The following is a 23,983-nucleotide window of genomic DNA, read 5'->3' as shown; positions in this document are numbered from 1 at the left end:
TTCATCAGTGAATATTGATGGGTTTGAGACTTCTGCTCACTCTGGACAATAAGCCAGGGCTTTTGCCAAAGAAAACAGAAGAGAATTCCCAATAAGCTGTCCTATATGGACAAATCTGCAATCAATTCAGAGGAAGCAGGGCTCTTGCTGTTGTCATGGCAACTCTTAAAAAAATCTTCTTTAACAGCATCCCAGACATCAAGACTCTGAAGTAATGGCCTTTTAAAATGGATTCATATTAATAATATCTACCTGACTGAACAATGTATTTCTTTCTTTCTTTTTATTAGATGCATTATTAACTTGGGTAGCAATAAGACCTCATAAATGCAAAGTGCCCATTCAAGAACACTCCTTCCAGCTTGTAATATATAAGGATGCAACTCACCAATTCCAGGGATCCCCGTGGATAAGGAATACGCTCTATGAATGGTGATCTTCAGATTGTAGATTCTTGAAGGGTCTAGGTTGTGTGCGGGTCTCTTCTCTTGGCTGAATCCTCAAAACCTGGGGCAGCTCATGCAGACATACAGATTAGGCTGGTTACAGGACATCAGAAGGAAGTTGAAAAAAGAATAAGTAAATTTCACAGAAGTTCTATGTAGTGCAAGAAATAAATTGCAAGAATCTTGAATCTTACAGCTTTCCTTCCCCAGTGTCAACTTTGGACATTGGTTTAAAAATATTCAGTGTTTAGGGATCCCTGGGTGGCGCAGCGGTTTAGCGCCTGCCTTTGGCCCAGGGCGTGATCCTGGAGACCCGGGATCGAATCCCATGTCGGGCTCCCAGTGCATGGAGCCTGCTTCTCCCTCTGCCTGTGTCTCTGCCTCTCTCTCTCTCTCTCTCTCTCTCTCTCTCTGTGTGTGACTATCATAAATAAATAAAAATTAAAAAAAAAAGATTTAAAAATATTCAGTGTTTATTGAGCAAGTAATAATCACTTCTTGGCCTTTGGGCTAAGATCAAGTATATTGAGCAAGTAATGTGGCAGATAGAATCTAAATTAGCCACCTCCTTGTATTCACAACCTTGTGTAACCCTCTTACTTCGAATGTGAGCAGGAACTGTGAGTTACTTTTAACCAATATGGTAAAGGTGACAAATGACACTACCGTGATTACATTACATAAAATGTAACTTTTGTTTTGTTAACTCTCTCCCTTGCTGTTTTTTTTTAGGTTTTATTTATTTATTCATAGAGACACACAGAGAGAGAGAGAGAGAGAGAGAGAGAGAGAGAGGCAGAGACAGGCAGAGGGAGAAGCAGACTCCACGCAGAAAGCCCAATGTGGGACTCAATCCAGGGTCTCCAGGATCACGTCCTGGGCTGCAGGCGGCGCTAAACCCCTGCACCACCGGGGCTGCCCTCCCTTGCTGGTTTTGATGAAGCAAGGTGTCATATTGTGAGCTAAGCTATGGAGAGATCTGTTGGCAAGCAATGAGTCTAGAGACCCGCTGGCAAGCTGGAAGGCAGACTCTAGCCAACAGCCAGAAAGGAACTGAGACCCTAAGTCTAACAGCCCCAAGGAACTGAATCTTCCCAATAACCATAAGAGCTTGGAGTTAGGTTCTTCCCCAATCAGATATTCAGGTAAGACTCCAACCCTAGCCAAATCCTTAATTGCAGCCTCATGAAAAATTCTGAAGCAGAGGACTCAGCTAAGCCATGCCTGGATTCTTGATTCACACAAACTCTGAGATAATAAATGAATATTGTTCTAAGCCACTACCTTGTGTATGCAGCAATAGATAACTAATACAAACACCTGCTAATGTTTTTTCAGAATTTAAATTCAATTAATTAACATATAGTATTAGTTTCAGAGGTAGAGTTCAGTTATTCATCAGCTGCATATAACACCCACTGCTCCTTACATCATGTGCCCGCTTAATGTCCATCACCCAGTTACCCCATCCCCCTCCACCTCCCCTCCAGCAACCCTCAGTTTGTTTTCTATAGTCAAGAGTCTTTTATGGTTTGTCTCCCTCTCTGATTTTGTCTTATTTTATTTTCCCCTCTCTTCCCCTATGATCCTCTGTTTTGGTTCTTAAATTCCACATTTGAGTGAAATTGTATGATAATTGTCTTTCTCTGATTGACTTATTTCACTTAGCATAATACCCTCTACTTCCATCCATATCATTGCAAATGGTAAGAATTTCTTTTTGATGGCTGAGTATTATTCATATATATGTATACTCATTATATATATATATATATATATACACACACACACACACACACACACTCATTATATATGTGTATGTATATATACCACATCTTCTTTATCCATTCATCTGTTGGTGGACATCTGGGCTCCTTCCATATTTTGGCTGTTGTGGACATTGCTGCTATAAACATTGGGGTGCAGATACCCCTTCAGATCACTATGTCTGTATCCTTTGGGTAAATGACTAGTAGGACAATTGGCGGGTTGTATGGTAGCTCTATTTTTAACTTTTTGAAGAACCTCCATACTGTTTTCCAGAGTGGTTATACCAGCTTGCATTCCCACTAGCAGTGTAAGATGGTTCCCCTTTCTCTACATCCTAGACAACATTTGTTGTTTCCTGACTTGTTAGTTTTAGCCATTCTGACTGAAACCCTACTAATGTTCTAAGTGCCATGCAGACACGTGGCAGATAATTCCCTGCCTTTAAGGATGTTCCTTCCTAGTTGAGGAGATAGAAAATAAATAAATTAATAAATTACTGCCATGAAAAAAAAGAAATCCAGGTGAGGGAATAGAACAGGAGGTGGGTGGTATTTTAAAAGATTTTTTAGGGGGCTCTTGAGTGACTCAGTTGGTTGGATGTCTGCCTTGGGCTTGGGTCATGACCCCAGGGTTTGGGGGATCTCCCCGCTCAGCAGAGAGTCTGCTTCTTCCTCTTTCTCTGCTTGTGCTGTCATGCTCTCTCTCAAGTAAATAAAATCTTAAAAAAAATTTTTTTAAAGTAATCTTTACACCCAGTGTGAGGCTCAAATTCACAACCCCGAGCTCAAGAGCCGCACATTCTACCAAATGAACTCCCCATGGATGGTATTTCAGATAGAGTTGGGGAGGAAGGTCCTCTGTGCAGAAGAAACATTTGAACAGAGAACTGAAGAAGTGGGAATATCAGAAAGAAGAGCATTCCAGGCAGAGGGAATGGCAAGTCCAAAGGTCCTGATGTAGGATCAAGTTTGGCAAGTTGAATCCCTTGGTAGAGGTAGCATTGTAAGAGCTGAGTTCAGAGAGTTGGTGGGGTTGAATCACAGATAGCCCTGCAGGCTGTGGGTAGGGCTTGCTTATATGTGCCATGTGAGAGAAGGTGCCAGAGCCTTATAGCAAGTGAGTGACGTGATCTGACCTATGGATCTCTCTGGAAGGATCCTCTTCTAGTACATACAATATGAATTGCATAAAGCTACACAGAGTCTGGAAAGTTGCAAAGAGCTCCTCATCCATTTTTTTTTCCAGGGATTCTCCCAGAAACTTTGTAAAGTAGATGGAGCCATTACAGGAATTCCTCCTCAACTTTGCATCTCTCTAGTTGAAAATGCTGGTCTATGTGGTTGGATTTCTAGGTCCTTTTTCCACACTCAGGAGCCATTATAACAGAGGCAGGATGAATGGTGAGTCACTCCAGCTATGACTTAGGGACCCAGATCATAATGTCAGAAAGGTTTTAAATATTTGTATGGAGATGAAAAATAGTGCTTCTTAGATGCACAGTATTTGCAGCAAGGTAAGTGGACATGTGGGAATCTTCCCACCACTACTTTTTTTTTTTTAATTTTAGAGAAGGAAGATCCTTAAAATATGTTTTAATGTGAATGAAATATATATGGCACATTATTGCTAATCTAAGATGTTTTAATTGCCATTAAGATGGTAGTTTCTTTTTTTGAATGGTACTCTCTGTATTGTGTTTTAGTAGAGGCCACTTAAATATAATAGAAGTTTTATATATTCACATATATTAATCCCTCAACCTTTTTATCTGGTAAGATTTGAGTCTACATGTACAATGTATTTTTAAAAGATTTTATTTATTTACTTATTAATGAGAGACACATAGAGAGAGGCAGAGACATAGGCAGAGGAAGAAGCAGGCTCCCTGTGGGGAACCCGATGCAGGACTCAATCCCAGGACCCCGGGATCATGTCCTGAGCCAAAGGCAGATGCTCAACCACTGAACCACCCAGGTGTGCCTACAATATTTTTGTTAAGTGAACACAAACCTCAGGGTTAAAAGAGAAATCTGTATTACAATCCCCGAAGTTTGAGAGACTGAGTATAAGACCTCTGTGTTTTCTTAGAGGGGTCCTGCTGGCTTGGGCTATGGGAGAGGGAGAGGGAGGGCAGCAGACGTAACAATATCAGGAAACAAGTGACTGAAACCTTGCCTACCCTCCATCCATCCCCCATCCATCCATCCATCTACTTACTCATCCACCCACCCGTTCATTTCATACATCTATCCACTCATATCATACATCCATTCAACAAATATTTGTTGAGCACCTGACAGAGCCAAACATTGCAATAGAAAAGTAGAGATGAAGCAGCCATGGCCACTGTCCTCATATGGTCTAATCTTCATTCTCCACACAGAGTTGGGTACCATCCCTAAATCACCATCTCCTCTACTACCCTGAGGTCTCATTTCTGCAGTCACATATCTCACACTGGCTGGGCGATGTCCAGGTAAATGTTGCTCTCTGGTCTTGCAGAAGCAGAATCCAAAAGATTCCCTCAAAGAATTCTCTGGGATGGCTGTAGTCAGAGTAGACAATCAGAGATCTCAGAATCTGGTGCAAAGTCCTTCTGATACCCAAGTCATGGGGAAGCTCTTCTAGGTACCAATACTAATAGCACAAAGCATTCTGAAATAAGTATTCAAATATTACATGCTGGCAGGATTGAGGAGTATATTCTTATTTTCAAAAAGGAAATATTTCTTTCTAGATCCTGCTACTTTGTTCCCTCTCCCTAAAATTTTGATGTGTTCCCTGAGGTTAACTTCTTAGCCTCTGCTTTATGTATCCTAGTTGAGTTCAAACTCTTCTTCTTCTTCTTCTTCTTCTTCTTCTTCTTCTTCTTCTTCTTCTTCTTCTTCTTTTCTTTTTAAAGATTTTATTTATTTATTCATGACAGACAGAGAGAGAGAGAGAGAAAGAGAGAGAGAGAGAGGTAGAACACAGACAAAGCGAGAAGCAGGCTCCATGCAGGAAGCCTGACGTGGGACTCGATCCCAGACCTCCAGGATCACACCCTGGGCTGAAGGCAGTGCTAAACCCTGGATTCTCCAGGTTCTGGTGGCCTAGAGAGGCACCGTCCATTTTGTATGGCATTAAGGACATTCAATTGATTCTTATTTGTACCAGTTGGGCATGACCATGTTCATGCTGTGATTTCTAGGACTTTTGGGTCTGGCATTTCCCTTATTTACTCACTAATATCTGAAAGTTCACTTTTAGGAGCCATCACTCCATTAGCTAAGGCTTTTGTGCTGTTTAAATGCAGTCTGTAGATCAGTATAAATAGATTCAGTTTTGGAAAACTGTCTGGGAATATTTACTTAAGATAAACACCTGTTCCATGATCTAGAAATTCCATGCCTAGGCATATACTCAAGAGAAATAAATGCATACATCTAGCAAAAGATGTATATTCATGAATGTTCATCATAACCTTTTCCATTATAGCCCCAAACTGAAAAAAAAAAAACAAAAAACAACCCAGCAACTGGGCATCAATAGAAGAATGGATTGGCTAAAATTAACAGCACAGGAAACAGCAAGTGTTGGTGAGGATTCAGAGAAAGGGGAACCCTTTTACACAGTTGGTGAGAGTGCAAAATAGTGCAGTCACTCTGGAGAACAGCATGGAAGTTCCTCAGAAAGTTAAAGATAGAACTGTGCTATGATCCAGCAATTGTACTACTAGGTATTTACCCAAAAGATACAAAAATACAGATTCAAAGGGGTATATGCACCTCGATGTGTATAGCAGCATTATCCACAATAGCCAAATTATGGAAAGAGCCTGTGAATGGATAAAGAAGTGGTAGTGTATATAGGCACAATGGAATATTACTCAGCCATCAAAAAGAATGAAATCTTACCATCTGCAGGGATGTGGTTGGAGCTAGAGGGTATTATGGTAACCAAAATAAGTTGTCAGAGAAAGGTAAATACCATGATTTTACTCATTTGTGTCATTTAAGAAAGAAAACAGATGAACATATGGGAAGGGGGGAAATTAAAAAAAGGAGAGAGAGAAAGAAGCCATAAGAGACTTCATATAGAGAACAAACGGAGGGTTGCTGGAGGGGACGCAGGTGGAGGATGTGCTAGATGAGTGATGGGCACTGAGGAGGGCACCTGTCGTGATGAGCATCGTGTGTTGTGTGTGAGTTAGGAATCACTAAATTCTACTCCTGAAACCAATATTCCAATATTACACTCTTTGTTAACTAGCTACAATTTAAGTAAAAATTTGGAAGAAAAAAATTCTGTAGGTTAAAAAAAAGTCAAACAAAATAAAAAATAAAAATGAAAAAAACCTGTGTCTCTGCCTCTCTCTCTCTCTCTCTCTCTGTGTCTCTCATGAATAAATAAACAAATTATTTTAAAAAAAGGGGGGGGGGAGGATCCCTGGTGGCTCAGCAGTTCAGCGCCTGCCTTCAGCCCAGGGCATGATCCTGGAGTCCCAGGATCGAGTCTCACGTCAGGCTCCCTGCATGGAGCCTGCTTCTCCCTCTGCCTGTGTCTCTGCCTCTCTCTCTCTCTCTCTCTCATGAATAAATAAATAAAATATTGAAAAAAAATGAAAAAAATAAGAACAAAAAGCCTCCCCTAAAACTGTGGATAGCCATACAACGGAATACTACACAGCAATAAAGAGGAATAAGTACTGGTGCATGCAGCAACAGTGGATGAATCTCACAGACATACGTTGGATTAAAGAAGTCAGGCACAAAAGGCTACATGCTGTGTCATTTCCTTCATATGTAGTTTAAGAAAAGACAAACTAACAGTGGAGATGACCTCAGAGTAGAGACATTGAATGAAAAGGGGCACAAAGGAATCTTCTCGGGGCTGAGTTTATACTTTACCATGATCTGGGTGGTGGCTACATGAGTATATTAATATGTAAAAATTCCTTGGCTGTACATGGGAAAGCAGTGCACTTTTTTTGCAATGTATTACAAGTCATAATTTTTTTAACATCAAAAAAGCAAAACAGATAGGGAAAAATATAAAGAATGTAGCTAGTCTTGAGCAGGAGAGCAAAATTGGGGAGAGCTGGAGTATTTAACATCTTAGACTCTAATTGAGCTACATTTTTTCCTAGGGGGCCCTGATAGTACACACTTTAGGCTTTCTGGGCTGCATCGTCTCTGTCACAACTCCGCCACTCTGCCTTTGTAGCCGGAAAGCAGTTGCAGGCAATAAGTAAATGAATGGGGTAGTTGTGTTCTAATCAAACCTCATTTACAAAAGCAGGTGGCGGATCGGATTGGGCCTGTAGTGCGTCCACCCCTGCTTGAATCCATTGGAGGCGACTTCCCAGAAAAATTGTGTTGAGGACCCGGAGGCCCCTTCAGAGTTCCCCAGGGAAGACTGTAGTGATGCCAAGCTATGTGTGTCTTAAGAGAGGGACAGAGCAGCCAGGCAGTTACTCGGCCGCGAGGAGTAGCCAGTCCCTCAAAATGAGCCCTTGCAAGGCCTTGTTTCATCTGGAAAAGACCCCTTTGTCCTTAACCCTCTTACCAAAGGCCTCCTCCACCATCTGCCTTCACTGGTCCCCAGGACGCCACTCAATCCCAGGGACGCCTCCCTTTTCATGCCTTATACCCCAGGTCTCCCTAATCCCCACGCCACTCCCAAACCACCTGGCGTGAAATCCTCCTCTCCCTTGGGGGTTCTGCTCTATAACCACGTCACCCTCTTCCCCAGCTCAGAGCTGACCTGTGTTACCCTCCCAAGCACCTCCCTCTCTCACTGCCCTCCTCCTCACCCCCTGCCCACTCCAGTGCCTCCAGGCCTGACCCATCTGGTGTCCTGGCCTCTAGGATGGGAATCTTCCCCCGTCTTGTCCCTGAGCTGCTGGTTCCTACAGCCACAATCCGGACCTCTCCCTCACAGAGCCACAGGGCCCTGCCCATCAGCATGTGAAATCCCCACGTTGCCCACTCTAGGCACAGTCCTTGTCTGTCTGGCTCTCCCTCCTACACTCTCACTGCACCTCCTCATGAGACCTGGAAGCATTTGATGTGACTTGGGCTTCTCCCCGGCAACCCCTCCAGGCTCCACTGCTCTTCCTGCCAAGCTTTCCACCCTCTTGCGGTGACTTCAACCTCCTTGCCCCTCTGTCAAGCTACCTTATCCAACCCCCAACTCCCCAGTTCCTGAGGAATCCGGTTGTCTGCTCCTGTGTGCCACCTCCACGGGACCTAGAGCTGCCGGAGAACATCTGAGGTCTCCGGAGGGCGGACACCTTAGGTCTCTGGGCTCCACCTCAGCGAGGGCCTCAATGCCAGCAGGAATTCTTTCCCCAGCGCCCACAGCAGTCCTTTGCAAGCCTCTCTGCGGACTCCAGTCCTGAGCCCCTCACTCCGCGGGTGGCTTGCCCCCAGTTCCCAGAGGGGCTCTTTCAGCATCCTGCCAGCACCTCCTCAAGTGTCCGAGGGGGACCACATGCAGCCTGCCCCCTCCCCACATTCTCCCCAAGAGTGTGTGCACGTTCCTGGGGCTCCTCCCCCCACCTGGATGGCTCTGGTCCCCAGTGCCTGCCTCAGGGGGCCTCCCGGCCTTACCCCCACCCCCCCCACCCCCCCACCCCCCCACCCCCCCACCCCCGGCCCTGCCGCTGCCTCCAGGCCTGTGCACAGCATGGGGAGGAAAACCCTCCCTCTTCCAGCCTTCTGGCCAGTGCTTGGGGGCCTGTGAGTTTACAGAAGAAAAGGCAAGGCTCATTTTCACCCATGCAAGGGGAGCTCCCAGTAATGGGAAAAACACAGAATAGCCTGAAGTGAAGGTTTATATATTTTAACTTAACAAAAGAGGGTTTTGGGGGGATGCCTGAGTGGCTCAGGGGCTGAGCACCACCTTCAGCCCAGGGGGTGGTCCTGGGGCCCCCGGGATCGAGTCCCACATTGGGCTCCCTGCATGGAGCCTACTTCTTCCTCTGCCTGTGTCTCTGCTTCTCTCTCTGTGTCTCTCATGAATAAATAAATTTTAAAAATCTTTAAAAGAACAAACAACCACAACACAAAACCATTCTTTTCTCTGTAACATCCGTGTCCATATCCCCCTGCCCTAGGTCTGCCCCTGCACCCAGTTTCCAGGGGAGAGATCCCTCTTTCTGAGAAGCAAACCACAGAGTCTAGAATTTTCCCCTCCTGCCTTCTTGGGGCCTCACTCTTCTACTTTTCTCCTCTTTCTCTAGGTTTTAACTGCTTTCTCCACTGGCTTCTTCCCATCTGCATTTAAATACTCTCAATTCCCTTTCCATCCTTGGGGGAAGGAAAAGAAAACCCCTCAAAATCCTCTTCAGAACTCTTCCTCCATCTCCAACTACTGCCCTACCTTTTCCTCTCATTCGCCACCAAGATGTGGGAAAGTCGTCCCTGCTGCCGGTGTAGGCATTCTCAGTTCCAACTCTTCCAGCTGGCTTCCTCTGGTGCCACCCTAGTGAGACCTGCTCCGTTGCCATCTCTGCCATCTCGAGTGACTGCTTTGTAGTGACAGCCAGCTTCTGCTCTGAACCCAACTGCTTCTTGGGTTTCATGCTGTGAACGTGCCCCTCTTCCTCTCCAGCCCGCCTCCTCCTCCGCTGGGCCAGCTCCGCTGAGGGCCCTCCTGCCTCCCCAGCTGCTCCTCCTCAAGCTCTTCCTCATGCTCCTCTGCACCTGTCCCTGAAATGGTCCCTCTGCAAGGCTCTGTCTTCAGGCACCTTCTCACTCTCTGTACTTTCTCTGAGCAAGGTTGCAGTCAGTAACCATTGTTTCTTTTTCTTTTTTTTAAAGATTTTCTGTAAGGTACTTTTTCTTTTTAAATTTATTTATGATAGTCACACACACAGAGAGAGAGAGAGGCAGAGACATAGGCAGAGGGAGAAGCAGGCTCCATGCACCGGGAGCCCGACGTGGGATTCGATCCCGGGTCTCCAGGATCGCGCCCTGGGCCAAAGGCAGGCGCCAAACCACTGCACCACCCAGGGACCCCAGTAACCATTGTTTCTTAAGGCTCACCTCTCCCTGGAAAGTTCTGGGCATTTGGGGTGGTGATTATAACAGGGACTGCCAATGTGCCTCCTGGAATCCATTCTCCCTCCTTCCATAGTAGCAGATCCCCGATGTTTAACTGGGTACATGGCTGCTCACAATAAAGAAGGTACCGCCCAACCTCCCTTGCAAGTGGCTGTGGCCACGCGACTTGGTTCTGGCGAGGAGATGTGAACATGTCATGGAGAACTTCTGAGAGGACGACTTAAAAAGAAGGTCACTTGACTCAGAGTCACATCCCATGTTGCTTTTCCCCCTTCCTCCTCTCCACTGACTGGAAGGAGCTGTAATGCCTGACTCCGCTGCCATCCTGGATCATGAGGTCATTTTAAGGACGACAGTCACATGTAGTGGAGCAAAAAGGTGGGAGCAGTCTGGATCTTGGATAGCTTGGGAGAGCCTCAACATGTGCCCTGGATGCCCACCTGGACTTCTTTAAGGGAAGAAAAAACAGAGCGCGGCTGTGTGTCTAGGCCACTGTCCTGTGTGCCTCAGGGCAGGATGGGGGGGGCTCCGAGCACAGTGCCAGGCACACAGCAGGTGCTTAGTAGCTGGAAGACTAAGCCCAGGGACGCCTGAGGGCCCTGATTGTCCTTACCTGAGCCCCACACACAGACTATGAGTTGATAACTCAGTTTCCCCAAGAAGGGGCTAGAAGTGGCTTTGGGGGAAAAGGGAAGTCCCCAGGAAGGCACTGCTGCAGCAGTTCCAAAAAGCAAATGTTGAGATTTGACCTGAGTCTTCCCTTGCCCATGACACCATCCCAGCTGGCTGGCCCTGGAAGAAACAGCGGGGCAGACAGGTCTTGTCCCTGGGGCCTCACGCCCCTTCAGGGCTCTTCCTCCCTCCATCCAGCCCCCAGGTACCCTTACCTCCCCCTTTCCCCTTTTGCTGTGTGCCTGGCACTGTGCTCGGAGCCTCCACCAACCTTTGGGGAGAGTTTTTCATGCCTATTTTATAGGCCAGACACTGGGAATCACAGAGGTAAAGTGACTGGCCCAGGGCAGCGCAGCCGAAAAGGAATAGGCCTGGGATGTGCCCCAGGCCTGTCTGACTCCAAATCCCTGCTCTTTCCCTGCTCACCAGCACTCTTAAGCCTGGTAAGTATCTCCATCACCTGCAGAGCTATTAAAAACTCTGATTCTGGGGACTCCTGGGTGGCTCAGAGGTTTAGCGCCTGCTTTTAGCCCAGGGCATGATCCTGGAGTCCCGGGATCGAGTCCCATGTCGGGCTCCCTGCATGGAGCCTGCTTCTCCCTCTGCCTGTGTCTCTGCCTCTCTCTGTGTCTGTCATGAATGAATAAATAAAATCTTAAAAAAAAATCTGATTCTAAGGGTTCCTTTGTGGTTCAGTCAGCTAAGGGTCTGACCCTTGCTTTCCACTCGGGTCTGGTGTCAGGGTCACAGGATCGAGCCTGGCGTTGGGCTCCGCACTCAGCACGGAGTCTGCTTCTCCCTCTCCCTCGGCTCCTCCCCCCACTCGTGCTCTCTCTCAAACAAATAAGTAAAATCTCTTGAAAAATTAAAATTCTGATTCTAGAGTCAAACCCCAAAGATTCTCCCTCAGCTGCTCTGGGCTGGAGTCGGGGAGTTTGTTTTTTCACAGATGCCCTGGATAATTCTGCGGCTCAGCGGGTCCAGGATTGGCGCTGCATCAAGCCCTGCTGGCTCTCAGAGATAGGAGCTGCCACTCGCCTCTGCCCTGTCCCCCCCACCCGCGTTAACCCCCCCCCGACAGGGAGGGGGAGCCTGATGAGGCAGCTGCAGCCCTGCATGGGGGTCTGGCCGAGTATGAAAGAACCGCACCCAGCAGTAGGCCCAGCAGAGCCTGCCGAGAAGTGCTGGTGCCAGGAGACAGCTGTTCCCACCGAACAATGCCAGTTTCAGGGACTGTCACTTTGAACGCTGTGCATTGACCCATCTAATTGTTCTTGCCATTCACCTTGCACAGAGAGGCCAAGTTCGTGCCCAGCATCTGCCTATGTCAGTCTGTGTTCAAATATTTTCACGGCTCCTCCCATTCCCACAGGGTCCAGGTGAAGCTCCTGGTCCCAGGGTGGCCTAGCCTGACTTCTCGTTCCTGCTTCTCTCTGGCTGGTCTCCTTCACAAAGCCCCTGGCCCTTTGCTCCTGCTTTTTCTTTCTCCCCTTCCCTGATCTAGAGCCAGCACCCCATCCCCTACCCTTTCCTCACTCCTACCCTAGCTAAATATTCTTTCCTCCAGGAAGCCCTCCTTGACTGGCCTGGTCCATATCCTTCCTCGCCCCACTGGAACATTTGCTGTTGTTCAAGTCTCCTGCTCTGCTCTGTCCTGTGACCTCCACACCTCTGCGTCCTGAGGACACAGCACAGGTTGCTTCTCAAGGTCATCGGCTGGGCCTTCAGTGTCTCCTGGACTCCACGTTTGCGCTCCTGAGCCGTGGCCCAAGCCCTGCATTGTCCTACCAGTTCCCTTTTTGCCCTTTCCTCCCTGCCTCCAGAACTGACCTGCCTGCCTCATGACCCTTTACTCTGCTATGAAACCAAGGATCCGGTTTGTAGTAATCTAAACATGTGGTGTAATTTTTCGTTTTATTAGGAGAGGAGCCAAATTTCAGGCAGCCTTGTCTCTGGGCTAGGGGTCTTACCCCAGTTACCTTATTTATGGCAAAACCTCTTTGAGGCAGGTGCATTACTCTTTTTGCCAATGTGGAAATTAAGGAGCCATGCGCTCAAGATGGCACGGGGGTTGGGGGGGTGATAGGGCAGGGGAGTGAGGTCCAGGGCACGGCCTTTTCAATCCTTTCCTCAGCTCCTGGTACCCCTTTCTTGCTCTGCAGTGTTAGCAATTGTCACCAGATGGTGTCGCCAGGCAGCTGCGAGCCGGGCTCCCCTGGATGGAGCTGGGGGAGGCCGAGCCTGCGGTGCCCACCTTCACCACCAGGGGGCAGGCGGGGGAAGGCAAAGGCCTGTAGGGCCGCACAGAGGAGGGGAGCTCTAAGGGGCCTCTGAGCCGGGGCAGGCCGCAGCCCTTCACTGATAATGTTGGTCACGCTAAACATTACAAGCTCCAAAATGTGCTATTGAACTCTTCCTTCCATATGTCACAGCACCGTCGCCTACCAAGCAGAACTTGATGGATAACAACACTATCCCCTCTGCAACTCCTGGCTGGAGCAGCAAAGAGAATCACCCCCACCCCACCCCCCATTACCTCTGCAGATGCTTTCCAGGCTTAATTTCATCTTATCTTTACGTCTTTGAGAGGTTCTGAGAAGGGAGATGCCTTGCCCAAGTTTACAAGATCGCAATCCCAATCAAACGCCTTCAAAGTTTCTTTTTGTTTGTTTGTTTGTTCCCCACCCCCGCCTTCAAAGTGCCTTAGCCTCTCTGAGCCTCAGTAGCCTCATCTGCTAAAGGGGCGTGATTATGACAATACCTATGCCGGTTGTTGAAAGGGATCATGCGCATGGAGTGGCACAGGTGTGAGCACTCAGGTGGGCGAAGTACAGGATGCTAAATCCAAAACGGGTCCCTGAGTGCAGTCTCCCTTGGCAGCACCAGCAGCATTATAGATTCTGGTGGTGGGTATTTTCCTATTTGACTTCCATGGAAAGACTGAGGCCCCCCAATGCTTGTTGCACAGAGCAGTGGTGCCCAAAGCGGGAGCTGGGCGCCTCAGGGTGTGTGCCAGACGATCCGCTGGAATGCAGGAGGACAATTTTAGAGCTTCCATTTGCATTTAATTTTTAATTAAATAATAATTAATTAATTATCTCTAGATTGATCATGAGGCAGCTGATGGATCGGACAAATCCTGCCTTGCTCCCGGCCCATGAGGCATCCTGGGAGGACAATGGGAGTCCTACACTGGGAATGGACCTCGGAAGCCCCCACTCTCATTTGCTGGCTTTCAAGCAATTGCAGGTGTGTTACTTCAACTACAGTATGTCCACCGATGCTAATTTTACAAAAGTGAGATTTTCAAATATCAGGGTCTTTGTGTGACTTTGTAACAAGATGTCGAGCGACTAGGCACTTTAAATTAATTGGTGGTTAAATATGGTTAATACCATCCCCTGAATTTAAGATCCAATGGCAAAACTGGGTATTATATTTAGTAAAACAAGAGGGTGAAGCAAGTAAGGACACGTGGGATCCAGGCCAGAGGGGACCGCACAGCACAGCAGGGTGGACAAGGTCCAGAATGGCTGATGGGCAGCAGGTCCGGAAAGCAGCTCAGTTAGATGAAACTGATGGATGAATGACTCGGAGGCAGATGACTTGTTAGCAGGCCTGATGTTTAGCCAGGATGTGCCAGTTGAAGTACTTCTGAAATGTTAACGTGAGCCACCCTTCTTTCACTGCCCAGTTGGGTCCTCTGGACCTCACCACAGTCCAGAGCCTGAAGAGTTAATGCTTGGCACAGCAGGGGGCTTCCAGGACTGCCCTGTGCTTTGATGGCTAGTGCTTGGTCCATTTTGATTGCTCTCTGTATGAATCATCCCCACACACTGAATTCAATTAGGTTGGTGGGTGATTAAATATTTTTGGTATATTTCTCTGCTTGTTAGAATATCTGATATGACGGGAAGTTTGAAGGTAAACTGGAACATGAGTTAGGCAAATAAGACAAAGAAAGGAAAAACAAATAGAAATTCCCAAACAACTTCCGCTTATAGTAGGTTCTCATAATTGGCTGAGCCACCCTCAATATTTGCCTAGTCATAATCATGTAAACACTGTTTCCTGATTTTCAATTTTTAGATTCAGCCTGTAAACAAAGAACAGAAACCTTATTTGTAGTTGTGCAGTAGAACATCAGTCCTGAAAACATAAAGTAAACCTGACCAGGGTTAGGAGGAAGGAATAGGAGGGGGAGAAATTAATATCTTCATCTGACAAACGGAGAGTCAAAATACACTGCGGAGGGCTGGTGAGCCTAAGAGTCAACGAATAAAGGTAATACTTACAAAGACATCCAAATGAGCAATGCATGTGATTATTTGGATTCAGGTTAATTAGGAAGGTAACAGATAATGCCTAAGATTGGTAAGCCTAGAAAGCAAGTTAAAGTCATGTTTTCTTGGAGGAGGCTTGGGAAGATGGCAGAGTGAGCTCACCTTGTCCCATGTTTACACCTAGTGATCACTCACACCCAAGTAAGTGAACCGTAGAGCAATCCGAAGATTGGCAGGACACACTCCACGACTAAATATAGAGAAGAGCATCATACCGTCTGAAGATGTGGAATGAGCCGCCAGCAAAAGTATCCGGAAGAGTTCAGAATGGCCTCACTGGGAACCGGTGGAAAGGGTGGCTGGGCCTTCCCTTCCAAGCTCTTCTGCGCTCCTTGACATTCTATCAACCATGTGCATCAGCTAAAAACTTAAAACCAGCAAAAGGAGCTTTGTCATGATCAGGCAGTCCCCTTAGGTGGTGGTTCTTGAAATTTAAAATGTATTGACGGACCTGCTTTGCTTAGAAATCTGTTGTCAGGGCACCTGGGTGGCTTAGTAGTTGAGCGTCTATGGTTGTTGAACATTTGCCTTTGGCTCAGGGGGTGATCCAGGGGTCCTGGGATCGAATCCCGCATCGGGCTCTCCGTGGGGAGCCTGCTTCTCCCTCTGCCTATGTCTCTGCCTCTGTGTGTGTGTGTGTGTGTCATGAATGAATAAATAAAATCTTAAGAAAAAGAAAAAAAAATCTGTTGTGATTCAGACTCTCTAAAAAACCTGCCCTCTTCCCCCTGTTGGGTTTCCTCAAGTGAGGTGTAGGAGAGGTGACCAGGTGTGGTGGGTCCCAAAGGTGGAAGGCTACTGCTGAGGTCAGAAGGGGATTGAAGGCCTTTGTCTGGATGGGGTGCATGTGCTGTCTGTGGGCGGCAGGGCAGGCACCAGACCACATTCGGGCATCCCACAGCTCCTGCACAGCCCCAGCTGGGCTGTAGGGCTGGGGAACCCAGTGGCAGGGTCATTCTTGCTCAGTGAACAGGAACCCAGGGCTACTTGAGTGCTGGACCAGCTGCCCGCAGCCCCTGGGCTGTTCTGCAGTCCCAGCATTCCTCCCTGAGGACAGATGGAGGTAGCAGTTGGCAGGCGGACACATGTATGGGGGGGCGGGGGCAGGAGGACAGTGACTGTCCATCTGTTGAGGGGAGGGCAGGCCCCAGGAAGAGAAGCCCGCTCCTTTTCTCCTCCTCTCTGCCCCAATCTGAAGAGCTGAGGATACCAGTCCACAGGGCACCCTCCTGCCCCTTCCACTACTCTCCTTTCTGCCCAGTACAGATCCCACACAGATCCCCAGATTCCTTCCACCTCGGGCAGAGCCATGGATTCCAACATAATACACCACTACTCCTCAGTCAAAACCCAGCTCTCAAGGTCCTGCTCCAGCAGCACAGGCCTCTTCAGGGAGTTCATTGGAAATGCAGTATCTGGGGCACCTGGGTGGCTCAGTGGTTGAGCATCTGCCTTTGCTCCAGTCATGATCCTGGGGTCCTGGGATTGAGTCCTTCATGGGGTTCCCCACTGGGACCCTGCTCCTCCCTCTGCCTATGTCTCTGCCTCTCTCTCTGTCTCTAATGAATAAATAAATGAACTCTTTAAGAAAACAAAGGAAATGCAGCATCTTGAGCTCCACTCCAGACTCCCTCCATCAGAATCTGCATTTTTAAGAAAACCCCCAAGTAAGGACACCTGGGTGGCTCAGTTGGTTGAGGGTCCAACTCTTGATTTCAGCTCAGGTCATGATCTCATGATTTGCAAGATCAAGCCCCACGTACGGCTCTGCGATCAGCGATCAGCAAGGAGTCTGCTTGAGGAGACTCTCCCTCTCTGCCCCCCTCAGCTCCCTCTCTCTCTAAAATAAATACATTGTAAAAAAAAAAAAAGAAAGAAAGAATAAAAAAACGCCCAAGTGATTCACATGCATATGAGCATTAAGAAGCATCAAGTTAGAATACACCATCAGATAAATTAACTGACCCTATTACTACCAGCTGGTATTAAAAAAAATTCCTTCCTGTGATCCAGGCTGTGTGCTGACTTTGCACGTCTGATCTTATTAACTTTCACACAACTTGACAAGGCAGAGACTCTATCAAACCCATTTTACAGATGAAGAAGCTAAGTTCAGAGAGATCGAGCAACTTGCCTAAGGTTACTGGGGCTGACCTGGGATTTGAAGCCAGGCAATCTGACTCCAGAAAACTCTTCGGTCCCAAGACTGAGTTAACAGTGATGTTGTTCATCTCGGATATCTTGTGCTTATCCTAGAAGGTCTTAGAAAAACATTCCAGCAGGAGAAGCTGTCCAGGAGCTGGGAAGAGCTGAGGACAGGGTGAGAGGCGATGTGGATTGAGAACCACTGATTAAGAGGGCGACTTTGGGCAAGTCACTTAGCCCCATCTGTGGAATGAGAATGATAATGACACTTTCTGCCACATGGGGAGCGTTGATCAGTCAAGGAGAAGGTATGCAAATCCTTTTACAAACGACGAGCCTCCCTGTGAGGCCAGTACCCAGATGTGGGGATGTGGAACCAGGGAGCCCACACTGCGCTCTGAGAGTTCAGAGCCCAAGGGAGGAAACTGGACTTTCTGGGCTGAGTTACCACAGTACAGCACGTCTGTGAGTCCAGGGTAGCACGGGGCCCGTGGGAGGCAGCGGAGAGGTGTACAATCCCCTCTGTGCAAAAGGAAGTGCTTCCCTAGAGGAGGCCACCCCTGGGCTGAGTTCTGAAGAAGTTCAGCCGGTGGAGAAGAGTAATCTAGGTGACCGAGTGGCCTGTGGCCTGCTGCCGGGACCACACCATCCAGCAGCCAGAGGGCAAGGGGCCTGGGGGTCCCACAACACAGAGCAGGGGAGCAGGGCAGGTGAAGGCCAGGGCATAGGTCAGAGAGAGATTGTGAGCTTACCCGCCCCCCCAGACACAGTGCTCCAGGCCTTGCTCCACCACCGGCTCCCTCCGACGTCCCCTTGTCTCTCTTGCCTTCCAGGTTCTTTCTGACCAAGGCTTTTAGTTTCTTCTCTGACACACAGTTGCTCTCTCCTCTCTCTGCAGCTGGATTTGGAGATCCTGTTTTGGGGCTAGCACTTCAGACCCCCCTCATCCCCCCAATCCTGTTTCCCAGCCTCCTTTGCAGGTCTGACTCAGGTCTTGGGAACATGGTACCCCTCCTGGTTGCCACGAGTGCACATATTGGTTTTGTGCTTCCTCCTCTGGGAAGACACAGCCCTGTCCCAGGGGTCACAGATAAGCAAGCAGAGTGCTGACTGGGTTTCAGCCTCTCTCACCCCTCAGGTGCCTTTGCGCAGTGCTCAACCTGCACAACCATACATGATCATCCTGGTGGTTAAGAACCTGCCCTGTTCTCTGCTCAGATGGCGGGGGTGGGGGTGCCTTGAGAGCAAAGACACTATCATATTCATCTCTGACACCCAGTGTCCAGGAACAGGGCCTGCCACTCAGTGGGATGAGCAGATGGCCTCACACTTGTGGCCTCCAGCTCTACTGCCAGAGTTAGGGAAAAGGATTCAGGAGCCACACTGCATAGCCTGCCTGGTGGGGCGAGGCTAAACTTGTTTCAGCCTCTAGCTCTCTCCCACTTGGGCTCAAAGCAACTGGACTATGGCATCTCTGCCCTCCAGTGGGACCCAGTTTTGGCAAAGTACCTGAGGCCAGAGGTGGGAGTGGGCCTTTTCAGGTCCTTGTACCCAAAGGAAGATCTGCTCTCCACAGCCAAGGAGGGGAAAGGGACAGGCATGGCCATCGAGGAGTTACAGCCGGGGTGCGGAGATATTAGATCCATCACGAGAGCAAATAATGAATAATTCAAACCTGCAGATCATTTCAGGGCCAGACCCTGTGTTTAAGCTGCCCAGACTCTACCAGTGAGCGTGTCCACTGAGCTCCTGCCTGGGGCCCCTGGGAGTCTGGGGTGAGCCTGAGCCGCCTGCTACAAGCTCGAAGGCTCTTTGAAATTACCTGTTTCATCTTAAAAATTCATGAGAATTTTGCACTCTACTTCTGGGCTTGTTTTAATGTAACATGGTGTGTGAAATCACTCTTCGTGAGTAAAATAGGAGCCGCAGAGAGATGCCGGAGTTTCCCCGTGGCTTCGCTTCCTGTCGGCACAGTTTGGTGGGGAGACAGCTGTCCTGTTGTTTTTCCTCCCCGCCTCCATTCCCTTCTGGTGCCAGTGTCTCGGTTTCCCTTTGGGGGAACCGTCCCCCTCATTCACCCTCTACAGACTCTGCTCTCTCTCGCAGGGTGGACTCATCCTTTAGGTTACATTCCTCTGAGCGCGGTGATTGCTCTGGGAGTGAGCCTGTGGCACATGGTGAACCAGTGAGCATCTCCCTGGGCACTTCGGCTGCCGTTGCTGGGACAGGGAAGGCCTCTTTCAGCCCGGATGGCTAAATTGCTGGGAGACAGCCTAGAAGGTCTGAGGCCACCTAGGGGAGAAAAGCTGCCTGGGAATGAACCAAACCAAAGGAAAACAGAGCTGAGACAATGGAAAGAGGCCAAGTCCCAATGTGCCGTGAAGTCCCTGGATCTAGCTATACCTGAAGCCATGTAATTTTTTGGTTAAACTGGTTTGCATTAGGTTTCTTTCAGTTGTAGCTAAAAGAGTTCTGACTAATTCAACTAGTGGGAACATGCTCCAGTTTAGAGGCCAGGCCTATTGGAAAGAATTTCAGAGCTTTGGCATGGGAGCCAGAAGACTGGATTTGGGTCTTCGCTTTCCCACAAACTTGCTATGTGATTCTGAGGGCTGAATTAGGTCATCTCCAGGGGTTCTTCCAAATCTAAGATCCTCTGCCTAAAAATCTTGTAGAGATTTAATGAAAGGCAAATTTACCATAGACTGGGGTTGGGAGTCATGGGCTGTATATCTGGAGATTCTGACTCTGTGTCTGGGTGGGGCTTTTAAGTCTGTATTTTTAATGCAATGTCCAGGTGGTTTTGATACACAGCCAGGTTGGGATCCCTGGGTGGCGCAGCAGTTTGGCGCCTGCCTTTGGCCCAGGGCACGATCCTGGAGACCCGGGATCGAATCCCACATCGGGCTTCCGGTGCATGGAGCCTGCTTTGCTTCTCCCTCTGCCTGTGTCTCTGCCTCTCTCTCTCTCTGTGACTATCATAAATAAATAAAAATTCAAAAAAAAAAAAAAAAAGATACACAGCCAGGTTTGGAAACCACTCAGATTCTCGAATTCTTTTTCCTGAGGCAGCCATTTAAAAGTTTGTCCAACAAGGATTTGTCAAGCACCTACTAAGTGCCAGTGGCACCTTCTCCTGACAATGGCCTCCTTGTTGGGCAGGGAGCGTGACCTCTGTCCTCGTGCCGGACTTTCTGTAAAATCTCAAAGCTGGCTCTGAGAAGGAACATACATTACTGACAACACACTTCCTCCAGTCATTCAATTGCTTCGTAAAGAGCATTTAAAACTTTTATTGATGAATAAGCTATTCACTGTCCAGTTGGTTCATTTATAAACAGCAAGTAGGTGAACGCGTGCATTTACGTGGCCGTTGCTGTTGACGTCTCATTTAAAAACTTAACAAGACCATGCCATGGCAACCGTAACTCCCACATTACTAGAATTCAAATGGCTTATTATCAAGATAAACATTTATTATATTAAGGTATGCAATATTAGTGTCATATTTTATACATGGTTACTTGTAGCATAGTTCAGCTTGGGGCCAACACCATATTGAATTATTTAAGGCCATTTCTCTCTGGGTTATTAAAAAGTTCAGTAAAATATATATTAGTGTATAAAATTTTAATGCATCGTTCACATTGCAGTGTTTGCAAGATCTTGGCCTTTAGAAGAGGAAAGCCAGGGAAACTGAGCTCCAAACAGACTGTGTCTTTGAGAAGGGTGCCCACTGTGCAAACAAACACAGCTTGTGCTTTGTCTCAGCAATGACTTCCCAACCACGCCAGGCTCTCTAGCACAAGTTACAGGCGAGGAGGCCAGGATAGGTGACAGCCACCAATCAGGGCTCTGGGAGGCCTTTGGGACCCTAATTGCAGTGACTTTCACCCTGTTGACTTAAATATAGAGTCACCAATTTTCTCTGCTCCGTGTGACCCCTAGGAACCCCTGGGTCACTCAGGTAAGCGGTGAACCGGATGTTCCCCACAATGCTGTTCACTAATTTCATAAGCGTTCATTTTATCTTCCCCACACCACACCTTCCCTCCAGGAGGGAGTAGGTGGGCTAGAGTACATGGTTTTAGAAAGCTCAGTCAAGGCAGAGAAGCCTTGTCGAACGTGGAGCGTACTCTTGCCAACGTCCCCTCCTAGTGGCCTAGATCCCCGCATAACAGGGCAGTAGGCTCTGCTGGCCAAGGTCTAGTCACACCAAGGTTGGATCACATGACCTTCAGCTGGAGGAAGTTACTGCATTCCTCTGGGCTCTAATTTCCCCAATAAATACTTGTGTCTGTGAGCATATGACTCATGACTCAAACTAGGTACTCCCTAGTTGTTCTTTTTTTTTTTTTTTTAAAGATTGTATTTATGTATTCATGAGAAACACAGAGAAGAAAGCAGAGACATAGGCAGAGGGAGAAGCAGGCTCCCTGCGGGAAACCTAACACAGGACTCGATGCCAAGACCCCGGGATCACGACCTGAGCCAAAGGCAGATGCTCCACCACTGAGCCACCCAGGTGTCCTCCCCAGTTGCTCGTTCCCACTCCTTGAATACTGTTTTTCTTCTCCTGAGATCTGGGTCATCGGTACCTTCTTATTTTTCTTCTTTATCCACGCCAACTCCATGGCTCAGGCTGGACATGCAGGCGGTGTTCACTATGTGGTTGTGCTATGGCAGGAAAACATATTGCAGTGTTCATTTCTCATATTCTCCTTGCGATAGGAGACTCTCTCTCTCTCTCTCTCTTTTTTTTTTTTTTTGGCTGGGTACAGTATACTTTATTGATGGTACATGACAAGGTAGGGCTCCCCAAGCCCCTCCCCTTCCTCGGGGTCTAGGATGTAAATTGGTGGTCAGGAGATTCTCAGTGTGTTGGGGGATTAAGTTGGGGCTAGGACTCCCCAGCAGCTGAGGGCCTCTCTCTTCCTCTTGTTCTTGCTGGGACTGGTGGTCCAGGAGGCTCTTACTCCTTGGAGGCCATGTGGACCATGAGGTCCACTACCCAGTTGCTGTAGCCTAATTCATTGTCATACCAGGAAATGAGCTTGACAAAGTGGTCATTGAGGGCAATGCCAGCCCCGGCGTCGAAGGTGGAAGAGTGGGTGTCACTGTTGAAGTCACAGGAAACAACCTGGTCCTCAGTGTAGCCCAGGATGCCCTTGAGGGGGCCCTCCGATGCCTGCTTCACTACCTTCTTGATGTCGTCATATTTGGCAGCTTTCTCCAGGCGGCAGGTCAGATCCACAACTGACACATTGGGGGTGGGGACACGGAAGGCCATGCCAGTGAGCTTCCCGTTCAGCTCAGGGATGACCTTGCCCACAGCCTTGGGGGCGCCAGTAGAAGCAGGGATGATGTTCTGGGCAGCCCCTCGGCCGACACGCCACAGCTTCCCAGAGGGGCCGTCCACGGTCTTCTGGGTGGCAGTGATGGCATGGACGGTGGTCATGAGGCCCTCCACGATGCCGAAGTGGTCATGGATGACTTTGGCTAGAGGAGCCAAGCAGTTGGTGGTGCAGGAGGCATTGCTGACAATCTTAAGGGAGTTGTCATACTTCTCGTGGTTCACGCCCATCACAAACATGGGGGCATCAGCAGAAGGAGCAGAGATGATGACCCTCTTGACCCCGCCCTTCAAGTGAGGCCCAGCCTTTTCCATGGTGGTGAAGACCCCAGTGGACTCCACAACATACTCAGCACCAGCATCACCCCATTTGATGTTGGCGGGATCTCGCTCCTGGAAGATGGAGATGGACTTCCCGTTGATGACAAGTTTCCCGTTCTCAGCCTTGACTGTGCCATGGAAATTGCCATGGGTAGAATCATACTGGAGCATGTACACCATGTAGTTGAGATCAATGAAGGGGTCATTGATGGCGACAATATCCACTTTGCCAGAGTTAAAAGCAGCCCTGGTGACCAGGCGCCCAATACGGCCAAATCCGTTCACTCCGACCTTCACCATCGTGTCTCGGGGACACGGCTGGCCCTGCACCAGAAGATGCGGCTGTCTGTTGAACAGGGAGGAGCAGAGAGCCAATAGGAGACTCTCTCAAGGAAGAAGTCATTTTTCTCTCTTCTCTTGCTTCTCTTAACAGATAAGGGCAAACTGGGTCTGGACTCCTTTGCCTCTGGAGGTGTTGATAGTTTTTGAGTTTTAGAGCCCAGAATAGAAGCTGCCAGGAGCCTTAAGCTGTGGTCCCCAGAAGTAGACTCCAAGAAAAGGATTTGCAAGCAATCTGGGAGGTGATCCCATGAGTCACAAGTAAGGGAGTGGAGGGAAAGGGAGCCGCCAAAGTAGGTGTTATTTACTTTGGTAGGTGTTAAAGAGCAGGTTACCACTAGGGGCCCCTGGGCTCCATCCTACCTGGACATCTGGGAGATTGTGGGAAACAGACATGTACTGTCCCACCATTGCGGCCCAGAGCTAGTGTATTTATCCACCAAGTGCCTTCATCACTGGTTGAAGTTGCTCCAAGGGCATGAGCTTCTGGGTGCTTCTGGACTTCATTTTGGGCCAGGTATATTCCTGCAGCTGGAGAAGTCCTGA

At 48.4% G+C, this 23,983-nt stretch overlaps 1 protein-coding gene across 1 annotated transcript; it reads right to left on the bottom strand.

The window, feature by feature from the left end:
• Window positions 1-22,381: 22,381 nt before the first annotated feature.
• Window positions 22,382-23,442, bottom strand: LOC129507039 (glyceraldehyde-3-phosphate dehydrogenase-like). Its single transcript, XM_055321188.1, has one exon. It carries the CDS (start codon window positions 23,396-23,398, stop codon window positions 22,397-22,399), a length of 1,002 nt encoding a protein of 333 aa, XP_055177163.1. The 5' UTR covers window positions 23,399-23,442; the 3' UTR covers window positions 22,382-22,396.
• Window positions 23,443-23,983: the final 541 nt, after the last annotated feature.

This window comes from Nyctereutes procyonoides, unplaced genomic scaffold (assembly GCF_905146905.1).
Source record: "Nyctereutes procyonoides isolate TBG_1078 unplaced genomic scaffold, NYPRO_anot_genome, whole genome shotgun sequence".
NCBI lineage: Eukaryota > Metazoa > Chordata > Mammalia > Carnivora > Canidae > Nyctereutes > Nyctereutes procyonoides.
The sequence above is the reverse complement of the archived record's forward strand: the minus strand, read 5'-3'. Positions and strand labels throughout refer to the sequence as shown.

Coding starts and splice junctions, on each gene's coding strand:
- LOC129507039 (XM_055321188.1), bottom strand. CDS start 23,398: ATGGTGAAGGTCGGAGTGAACGGATTTGGCCGTATTGGGCGCCTGGTC.